Source organism: Oncorhynchus gorbuscha, linkage group LG25 (genome assembly GCF_021184085.1).
Source record: "Oncorhynchus gorbuscha isolate QuinsamMale2020 ecotype Even-year linkage group LG25, OgorEven_v1.0, whole genome shotgun sequence".
NCBI classification, from domain to species: Eukaryota; Metazoa; Chordata; class Actinopteri; order Salmoniformes; family Salmonidae; genus Oncorhynchus; species Oncorhynchus gorbuscha.
In genome coordinates this window covers 36,147,827-36,163,745 of record NC_060197.1, presented here as the reverse complement: position 1 = coordinate 36,163,745, position 15,919 = coordinate 36,147,827, and the positions used below count along the sequence as shown (strand labels likewise).

At 41.8% G+C, this 15,919-nt stretch overlaps 2 protein-coding genes across 2 annotated transcripts; one reads left to right on the top strand and one right to left on the bottom strand.

Annotated features, from left to right (window-relative positions):
• The first annotated feature begins 109 nt into the window (after positions 1-109).
• Positions 110-9,736, top strand: larp7 (La ribonucleoprotein 7, transcriptional regulator). The gene is made up of 13 exons (XM_046329509.1): positions 110-728; positions 1,025-1,255; positions 1,589-1,689; positions 1,793-1,876; positions 1,963-2,127; positions 2,226-2,331; positions 2,479-2,841; positions 3,010-3,148; positions 3,391-3,545; positions 3,783-3,898; positions 4,013-4,172; positions 8,873-8,964; positions 9,147-9,736. The coding sequence occupies exons 2-13, from the start codon at positions 1,042-1,044 to the stop codon at positions 9,222-9,224; spliced, it is 1,773 nt and encodes a 590-aa protein (XP_046185465.1). The 5' UTR covers positions 110-728; positions 1,025-1,041; the 3' UTR covers positions 9,225-9,736.
• A 1,036-nt stretch (positions 9,737-10,772) lies between these two features.
• LOC124014467 (stabilizer of axonemal microtubules 1-like) lies at positions 10,773-12,853 on the bottom strand. Its single transcript, XM_046329511.1, has 4 exons — positions 12,589-12,853; positions 11,924-12,106; positions 11,588-11,787; positions 10,773-11,495 (listed from the first exon to the last, which is right to left on the bottom strand). Exons 1-4 carry the CDS (start codon positions 12,732-12,734, stop codon positions 11,266-11,268), a joined length of 759 nt encoding a protein of 252 aa, XP_046185467.1. The 5' UTR covers positions 12,735-12,853; the 3' UTR covers positions 10,773-11,265.
• Positions 12,854-15,919: the final 3,066 nt, after the last annotated feature.

Below are 15,919 nucleotides of genomic sequence, written 5' to 3'. Positions count from 1 at the left end.
ACCTCATCCCTTAGTAATAGGCCTATAGAAAAAGGGGCTGGGCAGCAGTGCTGTTTAGCTGAAAAACGAATTAAGGATTTTAGCTTTAAGGCAAACTAGGGGGAAACAACGACACGTGCTCATGCCACTGTCTCCAAGGTTCTAATCTAAATGGTAGCAAAATAGAAGGTTTTGATTATGTTTAGTTGTACATGACATAACGATGTGTCTGTAGGCTTGTTCTACATTGCAGCCGATTTCCGAATGACTCATCTACAATACAAAGAACCTTGCATCCTAAATACATCTCATTGTTATTTGTAGATCCGTCAGTCAGTCACAATTTACCCATGACACATTATGGTTTTGATCCTCTCGAACACGTATTTTTGTATTTCGCTCCTTTTTTTCGTATTACCGTGGAGGAAACGTCATCAACAAGAGACAAAATAGGTTTCCAAAGGAAAGCCTTTTTAGAGAAATACAGACCATCTAATTTAGCTTTTGGTACTATTACCTGTGTTTAACGCATTTCCACTAATATGTATAATCACATTTGTAATTTGGGTATACTAATTTGCTAAATTATAGTGTGTTAACTAATTAATTATTCGTCAAGAAAGGTTGAGCGACTCCGACTGTTTCTCAACTGTGCGAGGACCTCACTGGAAAACGAAACATACACGCCAGTAGCTCTGAATTCTAAAATATAGCTAGCTAAATGATTACTTATTGCCGCAGATAATAAGGTAATGTCTTCTGTTTGATTTGCTACCTTCTAAAATCTTTTGAAACAGCCATACTGTTATTTGTTAGACTGAGTAAGTCGCTAGGAAGTTAACGTTTAATTAGGTTGTTAGCTAACTTTGTTCGAATGAGCTAAATACATATAAGCATGCACATTAGCTACATAACGTAGACTCCGTGTTCTCACTTGTAGAATTCAAAACACTAAATAACTAATGATGAATGAATGCCAATACCTTCAGTGCAATGTTACTCAGCCATGAGTATGAGATATATCATGAGATATGACCATTCACAGGTGTAGTTAAACACATAATGGTAGATACAGAGGAAAGAGTCGTAGGTGGTGGTGCCCTGTCATCTACCATGAACCCAGGTGGAAAGAACAAAGAGAATGAGAAGAAGAAGAGGTCCCGTGTGAAACAGCTGCTTGCAGACGTGAAGAAGCAGGTGGACTTCTGGTTTGGGGATGTCAACCTTCACAAGGACAGGTTTCTAAGACGACTCATTGAGGAGTCACGAGATGGATGTAAGTAGTTGTAATGGGCAGCATTTGGCGTCATTGTCCCATCCTACGTAGCTGTTGCCTGATCCCAGATCTGTTTGTGCTGTCTTGCCAACTCCTATGGTCATTGAGTTGACAAATGGCAAGACAGCACAAACAGATCCGGGACCACGCTAACATAGCTGAAAACACCAACAATAACTGTTTTGTCTATCTTGTGGTCAGAGTTGAATTTTGGCCCAGATTTGTGATGGAGATTAAGGGATAACATACAACAATCATCCTATTCTCACTTGTCCTATACTGCTCCTTTGGAATTATGTTCCTGTCAACTAACAGTGGTTTTATTTTCTACAGATGTTGATATATCTGTTTTGACGTCCTTCAACCGAATGAAAAATCTGACAACTGATTGCAAATTGATTGCAAGGGCACTGAAAAATTCATCTGTCGTTGAGGTCAAGTATTACTGTACATAATCTGTTTTTCAGTTGCTGGTTGGAATTTTGTATTGAAATCTTAGACATATGGTGTTCACTGTGATCTGTTTTGGTCTTTTAGGTCAACCTAGAGGGAACTAAAGTGCGACGGCAGCGTCCAATTGGAGAGGATCCGAAAGATGTAGACAATCGAACAGTCTATGTGGTAAATACCAGTTTTGTTCATGTTTGTCAAGTCATGATGTGGTCCTTTGAATACAAAACGCTATATTAAATATATTTTCCCTCCAGGAGCTTCTGCCCAAGAAAGTAACACACGACTGGCTAGAACGAGTGTTTACCAAATGTGGAAATGTGGTTTACGTCAGTGTACCGAGATACAAAACCACGGGCCACTCCAAAGGGTTCGCCTTCATTGAGTTTGAGACGGAAGAGGAGGCACAGAAAGCCATAGAGGTGAGATATAAAGATTCGTCTGTAATGACTTTTGTGATCAAATGGATGTGTCCTACCTAGTAATAAGGTAGAGAACTAACCATGTTCTCCTCGTCCAGATGCTGAACAACCCTCCAGAGGACGCCCCCAGGAAACCTGGCATCTTCCCTAAGACCAAGAACAGGAAGCCTATCCCCGATCCACCCACCCTGGTCACCACACTAGGTGGGTATTGGGAAGGATAAAGCATTGCTGGTCAACTCCAGAGTGACTACACACAATTACAACAAATGCATATTTTGTGCCAACATTTAAGTGTCAAGTTAAAGCCCTTTTCCATCTGTTAAACTACTGTGTGTCTGTTTTTTGCAGATGAGGAAGAGGAAAAGAAAAGGAGGAAGAAGAAGAAGTCCCGGGGCAGCACCAAAGAGGACACCCCGTCACAGGCTGAGACAACAGTGGGCGGGGCCAAAGAACAAGAAATAGAATCTGAGTCTAAGCCCTCTGACGGGAAGAGGAAATGCACGGCCGAGGGTGCAGAGGTTGTAGCACCTGAGGGGTGCACAGATAAGGCCCCGGCCAAAAGGCTAGAGAAGAAGAGACGGCGCTCCCAGGCAGGGGAAAGCTCAGAGAGTGACGTCCAGGGAGACATGCCCGCTAAACTGAGAAGGATGAGCGAGGGGGAGGAGGGCAAGGTGACGGAGGAAGACAAGGTGAAGGAGAGCGATGGGAAAGGTAAGGATCTTCATTGTATTGAACCTACACATTCCTTGTGAACAGATAAAATCACTGGTTTTGGGTACAAGAAAATACATGTGGGCAGGTTTGACAAAATCCAGTCCAAAAGATGGTCTACTGGTCAGCAGAGACAAATAATGCCTAATAGTAATCTGGTGTCTTCAGATTTGCCTGTCAAGGTTGAGGAGGAAGAGGAGGAGAAGATGGACGACTCCCTGCTAAAAGCTAAGAGGAAGAGGAAGAAGAAGCACAAGGAGAGGGCGAAGATTGGTGAAGAGGTCATTCCTCTCCGGGTTCTCTCCAAGTAAGAACCTTCATGCATCTTTATGACTAATAGCCTGCTCTGAGTCAATCAGACCAATGGCATTGGTTTAATCTAAATAAATCCCTAATTAAATTGGTCTAAACCATAGCATCTTTATTGAACAATCCAATACCCCAGTGTTAGACAAGATATTGTTATTCAAATCGAGAGCTTGCTCTCTCTCGTTCTCTTCTTTCTCTTCCTCCTTCTCTCCACACTCCTTTTTGCTGTCTGAATGGAAGGAAAGACTGGCTGAAGTTGAAGGTGGAGTATCTGACCCTGCAGAAGAGGAGCATGGGAGCTCTGAAGGCGTGCCTGACCAAGTTCCACCACAAGGGGGCAGGAGCAGGAGAGAAAATGGAGATGGACACCAGTCTCCAACAGAAACAGACATCTCGTTAGTGCCTAATATTTATCCACTACTTACCTATCTGTCAGTAGTACAACTTCTGCATGTTTAAATCCCCTAATACTCTCATATAAATCTCCCACATATTGATAATGAGTCACATGTTAGTTTGCTGTCCACATATTACATCAGAATAAATGCTGAAAATCATTTGAAACCGGTTACCATACAGTTGACCATTTCCACACACAATATTATGTCTTCTTCACCATTTTTTTTCCTAAGCTGAGGAGAGTAAGAAAGCAGGTGAAAAGGAGAGCCCCCTTGGCCCTCAGTTTGAGAGTGGCTGCATCGTCAGGATCACCCACACCACACCCTTACCTGGCAGAAAAGTCATCAAGGTAGAGATGAGCTTTTAACGCTCTTCTTTTACCATGTTTATTATGCATTCATTGTTTCACATACAAATTATTAGAGCCATGTGTTCTTCTAACTCCAAGTTTGTGTGTATCTAGGACGCTCTCTCTGAGGTGTCCCCAGTGGTGTATGTGGACACCCTAGAGGGGGACGCCGAGGGTCACGTCCGCTTCAAGACTCCAGCAGAGGCCAAGGCCATCATTGACGCTCGCACCGAGCTGCAGCACAAACACAGCTGGCAGCTGGAGATCCTTTCTGGTAGGCTGACTCTCCCACTACTACCACTATAGTTCACCAAGGGCCCTGTTCAAATAATCTTTATTTGCAACCTTTCTTCCTCCCTTCTTTGAGGCAAGCGCTGACATGACTAGTGACAGCAACACAGAGGTAGCCTTGCTCACGCCGATCAAATCATATTAGATTAGTGTTTTTTTTTTCAAGGATGGGAGAAGGGATGGATGTATTTGGGAGAGTTCAAACGGGGCCATAAACTATTTACTACATCTGAAAAGAGGCAATGGCTATATACAGTGCATTCAGAAAGTATTCAGACCCCTTGACTTTTCCCACATTTTTATTACATTACAGCCTTATTCTAAAATTGATTTACTCATCAATCTACACACAATACACCATAATGACAAAGCAGAAAAATATTTTTTGATTTTTTTTGCAAATGTATTAAAAAATAAAAAACAGATAGCTTATTTGCATATTAATTCAGACCCTTTGTTATTAGACTTGAAATTTAGCTCAGGTGTCTCCTGTTTCCATTGATCATCCTTGAGATGTTTCTACAACTTGATTGGAGTCCACCTGTGGTAAATTCAATTAATTGTACGTGATTTGGAAAGGCATACACCTGTCTATATAAGGTCCTACAGTTCACAGTGCAGGTCGGAGCAAAACCAAGCCTTCGAGGTCGAAGCAATTGTCCGCAGAGCTCCGGGAGAGCATTGTGTCGAGCCACAGATCTGGGGAAATGTTTGCAGCATTGAAGGTCCCCAAACACAGTGGCCTCCATCATTCTTAAATGGAAGAAGTTTGGAACTACCAAGACTCAGCCAAACTGAGCAATCGGGAAAGAAGGGCCTTGGTCAGAGAGGTGATTTAAGAAACCAATGGTCACTCTGACAGACCTCCAGAGTTCCTCTGTGGAGATGGGAGAACCTTCCAGAAGATTTGTAACGCCAGGGTAGTGGGTTCGATCCCCGGGACCACCCATACGTAGAATGTATGCACGCATGACTGTAAGTCGCTTTGGATAAAAGCGTCTGCTAAATGGCATATATTATTATTATTATATATTAACCGTCTCTGCAGCACTCAGGCCTTTTTGGTAGAGTGGCCAGACGGAAGCCACTATTCAGTAAAAGGCACATGACAGCCCGCTTGGAGTTTGCCAAAAGGCACCACCTAAAGGACTCTCAGACCATGATAAACCAAGATCGAACTCTTTGGCCTAAATGCCAAGCACCAAGTCTGGAGGAAACCTGGCACCATCCCTACGGAGAAACGTGGTGGTGGCAGCATCATGCTGTGGTGATGTTTTTCAGCGGCAGGGACTGGGAGACTAGTCAGGATCGAGGCAAAGTACAGAGTGATCCTTGATGAAAACCTGCTCCAGAGCACCCAGGACCTCAGACTGGGGAGAAGGTTTACATTCTAACAGGACAACGACCCAAAGCATACAGCCATGACAACGCAGGAGTGGCTTCGGGACAAGTCTCTGAATTTCCACGAGTGGTCCAGCCAGAGCCCGGACTTAAACACGATCAAACCTCTCTGGAGAGACCTGAAAATAGCTGTCCAGTGTAGAGGTCGACCGATTATGATTTTTCAATACCAATTTATTGGAGGACCTCCAATAAATCGGTATTGGTATCTCTACGGTCGACCTCTGTGTGTGTGTGTATATATGTAATAATGACAAATATAACAATACTGAATGAACAATGAACACACTTTTATTTTAACTTAATATAATACATCAATAAAATCAATTTAGTCTCAGATAAATAATGAAACATGTTCAATTTGTTTTAACTAATGTAAAAACAAAGTGTTGGAGAAGAAAGTAAAAGTGCAATATGTGCCATGTAAAAAAGCTAACGTTTCAGTTCCTTGCTCAGAACATGAGAACATATATGAAAGCTGTTGGTTCCTTTTAACATGAGTCTTCAATATTCCCAGGTAAGAAGTTTTAGGTTGTAGTTATTATAGGACTATTTCCCTCTATACCATTTGTATTTCATTAACCTTAGAGACTATTGGATGTTCATATAGGCACTTTTGTATTGCCAGTGTAACAGTATAGCTTCCGTGCCTCTCCTTGCTCCTCCCTGGGCTCAAACCAGCAACACAATGACAACAGCCACCACATCGAAGCAGTGTTACCCATGCAGAGCAAGGGGAACAACTACTCCAAGGCTCAGAGTAATTGAAGTTTGAAACGCTATTAGCGCCCGCCAACTAGCCGGTCATTTCACTTCGGTCACACCAGCCTCATCTCGGGAGTTGATAGATTTGAAGTTATAATAACCTCAATGTTTTACGCACAACAAAGAGCTGCTGGCAAAGCCCAAGAAAGTGCTGTTTGAATGAATGTTTACGTGCCTGCTTCTGCCTACCACCGCTCAGTCAGATACTTAGATACTTGTTGGAGAAGAAAGTAAAAGTGCAATATGTGCCATGTAAAAAAGCTAACGTTTCAGTTCCTTGCTCAGAACATGAGAACATATGAAAGCTGGTGGTTCCTTTTAACATGAGTCTTCAATATTCCCAGATAAGAAGTTTTAGGTTGTTGTTATTATAGGACTATTTCTCTCTATACCATTTGTATTTCATAGACCTTTGACTATTGGATGTTCTAATAGGTACTTTAGTATTACCAGCCTAATCTCGGGAGTTGATAGGCTTGAAGTCATTAACAGCGCAATGCTTGAAGCATTGCCAAGAGCTGCTGGCAAACTCGGTAAAGTGCTGTTTGAATGAATGCTTACGAGCCTGGTGCTACCTACCACCACTCAGTCAGACTGCTCTATCAAATCATAGACTTAAATATAATATAATAACACACAGAAATACGAGCCTTAGGTCATTAATATGGTCAAATCCGGAAACTATAATTTTCCAAAACAAAAAAGTTTATTATTTCAGTGAAATACGGAACCGTTCGGTATTTTATCTAACGGGTGGCATCCAGAAGTCTAAATATTCCTGTTACATTGCACAACCTTCAATGTTATGCCATAATTATGTAAAATTATGGCAAATTAGTTCGCAATGAGCCAGGTGGCCCAAACTGCTGCAAATACCCTGACTCTGCGTGCAATGAATGGAAGAGAAGTGACACAGTTTTCCTAGTTTAATATTGCCTGCTAACATGAATTTCTCTTAACTAAATATGCAGGTTTAAAAATATATACATTTTAAGAAAGGCATTGATGTTTATGGTTAGGTACATTCTTGCAATGATTGTGCTTTTTTTGCAAATGCGCTTTTGTTAAATCATCCCCCGTTTGGCGAAGTTGGCTGTCTTTGTTAGGAAGAAATAGTCTTCACACTGTTCGCAACGAGCAGGCGACCCAAACTGCTGCATATATCCCCTGACTCTGTTGCACAGAACACAAGAGAAGTGACACAATTTCTCTAGTTAAAAGAAATTCATGTTAGCAGGCAATATTAACTAAATATGCAGGTTTAAAAATATTTACTTGTGTATTGATTTCAAGAAAGGTGTTGATGTTTATGGTTTGGTACACATTGGTGCAGCGACTGCTTTTTTTCGTGAATGCGCTTGTTGAATCACCCGTTTGGCGAAGTAGGCTGTGATTCAATGATAAATGAACAGGCACCGCATCGATTATATGCAACGCAGGACAAGCTAGCTAAACTAGTAATATACTCAACCATGTGTTGTTAACTAGTGATTATGTTAGATTGATTGTTTTTTCTAAGATACGTTTAATGCTAGCTAGCACCTTACCTTGGCTCCTTGCTGCACTCGCATAACAGGTAGTCAGCCTGCCACACAGTCACCTCGTGGAGTGCAATGTAATCGGCCATGATCGATTTCCAAAAATACAAATTATGAAAACTTGAAATGGGCCCTAATTAATCGACCATTCCGATTAATCGGTCGACCTCTAGTCCAGCGACACTCTCCATCCAACCTGACAGCTTGAGAGGATCTGCAGAGAAGAATGGGAGAAACTTTCCAAATACAGGTGTGCCAAGCTTGTAGCTTCATACCCAAGAAGACTCAAGGCTGTAGTTGCTGCCAAGGGTGCTTCAACAAAGTACTGAGCAAAGGGTCTGAATACTTAGGTAAATGTGATTTTTCTTTTTTTTCTTTCTTATACATTTGCAAACATTTCTAAAAGCCTGGTATGGTATATTATGTTTAGATTTTGAGGGGAAAAAACATTTTAATAAATTTTAGAATAAGGCTGTAACGTAGCAAAATATGGAAGAAGTCAAGGGGTCTGAATACTTTCCAAATGCACTATAATATCTTTGTTAATTAACAATTGCTGGTCCTCTGTCTCTGTTGGTAGAGCATGGCTCTTGCAATGCCAGGATAGTGGGTTTGATTCCCGGGACCACCAATACGTAATATGCACACATGACGAAGTCCCTTTGGATAAAAGCATTTGCTCAATGGCATTTTATTATTATAATATTTCATACAGTAATGAATTATTATATATTATTATTCAATTATTATATATGACGTTTTTCGAGTCTCCTTACTGCATCTTAATTTGAGGATCAAGAAAGCATATTCATGAAGGACATCTTAACCAAAATAAGAGAAGAATGTAGCTGAATTATTTGTTGCACTTTGGAAAGAGATGTTTGGGTGTGTTTTCATGTGCTGCTGCGTTCCAGTGGAAGGGCTGGTGGTTACATTGAAATGGACAATTGCTCATTTCTTCATTAATTTGTACTTGTAGGCGACCATGAACAAAGGTACTGGCAGAAGATCCTGGTGGACCGCCAAGCTAAGTTGAACCGGCCCAGAGACAAGAAACGGGGCACAGAGAAGGTAGAGTTCCGTCCTATTTACATTTTTTATGGATTATTTACAAGTATCTCTAGCAGCACCCAACCTTTTTCTTTTGAGGAAAACCATTTTTGAATGAGCATGTTGTTCACTCATATTATTCTAGGCGTTAAAATTGATTTTAACAGAGCAACGTCTCCCTTTCATCTCTGTTTCTGCCCAAGCTCATTTCCAAAGCCGAGAAAATCATCATAGCCCGGGCCAAGGAGGCCACTAAGCACATCCGCTTCATGGAAGACTGATCAAGATTGTCAAGATCTACTGTGCGTCCTTTCTTTTCTGAATCATTTTCTTCCCTAAGAGTTTATTGAAATGTCAGCCATTTTGTCATTCCTAAATAGTTTGATGTTTTTGATTTACTGTTCATGAGTGGTACAAGCAGAGAAGCCATGGTTTTTAAATTGAATTTTAATAAGTCATGGTAACGTTGTGTTTATTTTTTAAACAGCCATTCTGTCCAATGTAGTTTCAGTTCCACTAACTGGAAGGTTATGTATGTTCTACAAGCAGAAAGCAGCTGCATTATTGAAATTGCGAATAGGTTCGCTCACTAGTCTTCTTTTATTGTGTTGTAGTGAGAGCTGCCCAGATTTCAGTTATGAAATATGAATGTATATATGCTGTACATAGGATGTCAAAACTTGCTCAGAGCTTCGCCCAAGATCTGTTTTCTGTAATTTGTCATGGCACCGATTAACTTTTCTTTTTGAAGTAATGTACCTATTTTCTAATTAATAAACATACATTTTGGTGGTTAAAGGCCCAGTGAAGTAAAAAAAAAAAAAAAAAAAGTGAATTTCGTGTGTTTTATGCGTTTCCACACTGTGAAAATGCCCTTTTAGTTAAAGTGCTGTTTGAAATTTCTGCCAGTTTTGGTGGGATGGAGTTTCAGCCTGCCTGGAGACAACACCAGGAGATAAATGAGTTAATAGACCAACAAAGAGTTCCAAACCTCTCTGCCAATAACAGCCTGTTTTCAGTTTTCCCGTCCCCACACAGACCACTCCCAGACAGTTTCTTGCTTGAGAAATTGCTCTTTGCTAAGAAGCTATTTTTGTTTCTTTTTGACCATTTTCATTGAAAACAATCACACTAAGGTACTTACCACCCTCACCCAGATAACACAGTAACCAGGATGGAGTGTTACCCAGAAATGACTTGACATTGAGATAAAAAAACAGCTGCATTGGGCCTTTAATGGACTGGCTTTTTATTCAGCTCATTAATAAAAACTTCAATTATTATATTGCTGGTACACACATTCTGCTGCATCTGTTGCGTTACTATGCTATATGGTGTCTGATCTTTTATGTTCGTGTCCACATTGTTAACTTAGGTAACATAAAATAGCAAAAAGCTTAACGATGTAATGTTCAAGTAAGAATTTCTGATGTCTGTATAAAATAAATAAAATGCACAACTAGCATTCACATTTTTTTAAATGTGACTAAAAAAATACCAAAGGTGCTCTATTTTAATAGAAAAATAAGAAAGTCCTCTAGCTAGCTGTGTGTGTACAGGTTAGTAGTCAGGACTCTGGCACCCTCTTGGCTTGGCTGGGGACCATGCAGCTCTTCTTGCTGTGGGAGTAAGGAGACTTATCGCTCATGGCTGCGGCCAGCTGACTCGGCCCTGTTTCCTGTATCGAGATGGTCCGGTACAGCCTGTGTCCTCCAGCCCCCAAGGAGCTGTACTCAAAGCCAGGAGGACAGCCATCCCAGGCTGGGAAAGATGGGATCTCCTTGGGCGTGTAGGTGGGGCGACAGACAGAGTCTTCATTCATGGCCTGGGGACTCAGCAGCGTCTGTGTGGGCTGTCTTGGGTGTGTATGCTGAGTGGAAGGTGGTGGTCTTGGCGAAAGCCCCCATGGGTTTCTCTAGCTCATCTGCGTGTAAAGGGGGGCGGGGACGCAACATGTCCCAGGCACGGTAGTGCTCCTTCATGGTGGACCTGGTCTGGAGGGGTGCCCTGGCCTCCTTTGTCCAGGCCTCGACCGGGAGTCAGCATGAGCTGACCGACATGGTCAGCATGAGCTGTGGGCAGACCAACCATAGTGCCCAGAGCATGGTGCCGGTGCTTGGGCTTCAGGGGCCAGGACTTGTACTGATCATGGAACTCGGTGGTCCCCTGAAAGATTGCCGGGCTGCTCTCCCAAGCCACCTTGGCCCTGAAGGGCTTGACAGGCTTGGCCGGCAGGCCCAGAGAGTCCTGCCTGTAGGTGGAGACCCCATTGAGGGGGGCGCTGGTGGGCCTGTAGACAGCCTTCTCCTTGGGCTGCCTGGGCTAGACAGGATGGGACATATACTGCGTCTGGTAGTTGGTGGCGCCATCGAAGGGCAGGGTCTCTGGGGCATCGGGGGCTGGTTTGAATCTCTCCCTGGCCTCGGCTGGGCCCTTGTAGCAGAATTCGTCTTGATAGGTGGTGGTCACCTCAAATTTGCTGTTGTTCAACTTCAGGTTGTCACGCGTCCTGTAGGGTTGGACTTTCTGGATTTGCCATGCTCGAAAATCCTCTGAAAATAATAATGAAAGAGAGGACTTTTTTCATTTGAAGTCTATAGGTTATTGGTATCTGATGACATTCCCGAAGACGCACATACTGTACCTTTGTATAAAGACTGGGCAACCATCTTTGCTGTGGGCGGATGGTACCCATCTGGCTTGGTCACGATGTGCTTCTGAACAGGGTGAGTTGGGTAGTCCCTGACGTAAGTGCTGCTGTGTCTCATTCTCCCATCAGGTGGCACATACAACTTGGTGACCTTTGGTGGCCTCTGGGTCACTTCATGGGCCACGTAGTCTGACCTGAAAGACATTAAAGACGTGACACTCATGACTTGCAACGTGCAGACTGAATGAACTACGCAAACTATTAAAGAGGGAATGTTGTCAGAATCAGAATATCATATCGTCTTTGATGAATTATGTGTTTGTCTCTTACCTGAAAGTGGTCATGTTGGATATCTTTCCTTCCATTGGCTGGTACTCATTTTTCAGCTTCTTGGCTGCACGGACAACAGTGTTGCAGTAGGCAGAGTACTTTTCCTGGTATTCCGAGACCATGCAGCCTGGGATCAGGACACACGGCTCCTCTGGATGGGATCCTTGTAAACAGTGGTGCTTCCTACCAAGAAAAAGTGATTAAGTGTTGGGATTGGTTAGAATGGCCAAGAGAGTGTGTTGTTGAGAATATGCTTTAGGCCAAGTTGGTGTTCAAAACAGTAATGGAATGTAGTTTTTCTTATCAGAAAAATATTGAAATTATATTGATCTCCAGTTATTTTGTGTCTCTCAGCTACATTCAAATAATTATTATTTGCTCCCACACAGCATGGAAATCAAGTCTACAGCCCGTAAACTTGATAATGTCGTTTAATCAGTTCAGTCAGTATGTTTGCATTCTTTTGGAAGGCATAGCGCTAAGCCTACCCTACCTTCAAGTAAACATGCATTACAACCCATACCCAGTTTTTTCTTCCTTTCATCAACGATTTATCAGTCATATAGTTTACTCTCGCTATCACCAGAATATAACTCGCACCCCATGCACGATCAGATAGGAACTCCGATGTATTAACGACCGCAAAGATTAAACATTAATCTTACCTCCTTGGCAAAGGTGGGCATCTCCAAATTCTGGATATACCTTGAAACATCGCCCTCATGGAATATCCCTGCGCATCTTTACGCTCGGGCGTTGTGACCCAATCCATCGTACCAAACAGCTTTGAAATTATTGACCAGAAGAACATGTATTGTGTTGTAGTAGGCTACAAATGAAGTGCGTAGTGACAGAGCGCTTCTAAAAAATAAATGCAAGTGGATTACTCCCTCTCAAACTGGCGCGTTTGAAGCACTGAGCGAAGACGCAGCGCTGTCCATATTTGATGAGGGTGAGAAGTTCTGGACGCGGCTGTCCTTTTGCTCTGTACTAGAGGATCTTTTTAGGGTTTTTGTGGTGGAAATGGATTACATAAAGTCCAGCTACTTTTAGTAAACAAAAATAGTTACATTTAAATGAATGAATAGCAGCTATATAGGTCATTCCATGTCCACTCCAATTACGAAATTGGAGTGGAAATGAATGATTGACATACACTGACGGTACAAAACATTAGGAACCCCTGCACTTTCCATGACATAGCCTAACCAGGTAAATCAAAGTGAAGGCTATGATCCCTTATTGATGTCACTTCAATCAGTGTAGATGAAGGGGCGGAGACATATGAAAGGATATTTAAACCTTGAGACATGGATTGTGTATGTGTGTCATTCAGAGGTTGAATGGGCAAGACAAAATATTTAAGTGCCTTTGAACGGGGTATGGTAGGTGCCAGGCGCACTGGTTTGTGTCAAAAACTGCAACTCTGTTGGGTTTTTCACACTCAACAGTTTCCTGTGTGTCTCAAGAATGGTCCACCGCCCAAAGTACAATGGTCCACCGCCCAAAGGACAATTTGACACAAATGTGGGAAGCATTGGAGTCAACATGGGCCAGCACCCGACACCTTGTAGAATCCACGCTCCGATGAATTGAGGCTGTTCTGAGGGAAAAAGGGGGTGCATCTCAACATTAGGAAGGTGTTCCCCTAATGTTTTGTACAGTCAGTGTAGGTTACCAGTTATAATAGGCCATGAGACATGTTGCAGCAGATTTTGAGTCAGTGTGCGATCTCCATGACCTAGGCCGTGTCGTAGTTGCAGTGCTGTCCATCTGTTACCCTTTCCTAGCCAAAAAAAGCAGTAGACAGCAGCTGAAAGCGCTGGGTGAGTGCACCGGTCGGTAGGGATATTGGTACCTACACGCAGGTGCATATCTGGCACATGCATTGGATTGCCATGGTTTCGGCAGTGTTTTGAGAGAATAATGATTCCAAGCTTGCAATTTCATATTCGAGAATGTGCTATTGTTTTTGTGTCATAATTAGGCTTGTTCCACGAGTGTGATCATAGAATTGGAACACATTCTTTGGATGTGACAGACTTTATGACATTGATATCTGGGCTGTTCTCATTATATTTCTGTGGATTTGTCATAGTGACCTCAACCTATATTAAATCAATTCCATTATGCCATTAATGCATAGCTGGGCATAAGGCCCATAATACAGTACGTAGTGAGGGGACCCTAATCCAAAAGCATTAACAATCTTAGCCTGCAATGTCTCAAAAAGTCCACACAGAGGCAGCCATATCCTGTTTCTTTCATTATCAACACAATCACAATCGTACTACCTGCTTGGTTTCATATTACATGATTGAATCACATTGAGAGAGAGAGAGTGAGAGAGTTAACTTTAAACTGTAAAGCTGTGGCATGACAGATGCAGTCAAGGAAGTCAAAATAGGACATTGAACTTTGATAACACTTAACAGGCCATTGGAGCTGATTTCACTATCAATCAACATTGAGTAAACATTTATATAAAGTTGGGATTACAAAACCTACCACATCCTGTACAAATACATCATCTTGTCAGTTTCTCATGTCACATGCTAGACATAGCCTAGGCCTAATAACAAAACCCAATGTGACAAAAACACAAAGTTACACATTGATTATGCATTGCTGCTAGACAACTTCAACTTGTTGATTAGTTAAAGCTGCATTAGACTTTCCTAATATTTCCAAATGCAAATATCGCTTATTGTCTATGATATGTATAGGTCTAGAGCACTTATAGTATAAGATTCAAGACATCAGTAACTACTAGTACAATGGTGACATCACAAAGTGAATGAAAAAAAGTGATGACATTCATTGTTTGTTCTTGATCCATAGGTTGTACTTTGCTTGTCATCACATCATGCTGGGCAATTAAAATTATATGATGATCCATTCTGGATTATAATACACTATGTAATTGTATCATAGTCCACACCAGTACAGTGTAGTAATCACAAACGTCACTTAGTCATTGGAAGGTTCTAGCCTACATTTTATAACCAGTGACGTAGTGGAGTGTAAACTTTGTTTTTACCCACTTTTTTATTTGGTGAATAGGGTTAACCACCTATTATTATAGATCATTTGGTCTCCCGAAGGGTGCAGCGGTCTAAGGCACTGCCTCTCAGTGCTAGAGGCATCACTACAGACACCCTGGTTCGAATCCAGACTGTATCACAACCGGCCGTGATTGGGAGTCCATAGGGTGGCGCACAATTGGCCCAGTGTCGTCTGTGTTTGGCCGGTGTAGGCCGTCATTGTAAATAACAATTTGTTATTTAACTGACTTACCTAGTTAAATAAAGGTTACATTTTTTTGTTGCTAATTGATTTATGCCCACCTATTTACCCATGGTGTTCAGAATTTATCCTATTTTACCACTACCTTCCTGCTTGTAACTATAAAAGGCAAAGGAAATGGGGTTTAGTTCAGTTATGTAGAAAATATCAGTATCTTAGTTCAATATCTATTTAAACCAGACGTTTGAGCATGGCCAAAAATAATAGCCAACTGGGGAATAATTAATTGAGTAACACCAAAGTATTGAGTATTTCAAAATCACATGGCATGATGACTCAGCCTAAAGATGAATTACACTTAATTACAGGCATTGTAATTATAGGCACACTGTCCAGGGCCCAATGACTGTACCATACAACCTAAACGTTTCGATAAAAGTATCCATTATTCTGACACCCATCACTGTAAAGACTCAAGTACTGTAAAATCCAGGTTCAATAGCTGTTCAGTCTATGGAATCCTATGACTTTTTGCTCGGGATATAATCCAAAATGGCCAGCACCTACTTTTAGGGATTATGATTCAAAGATATTCTCTGAACATAAACAGCATAGAATAGAATCCAAACAGCAGAAAGTTATGACATTGTATGCACTGAAATAAGTAGACCATATCACTATGGGATATACACTAGATGTTGACTATCAAGTATAAAGCACATACAATGTATGTCTGACATCATTTATTCT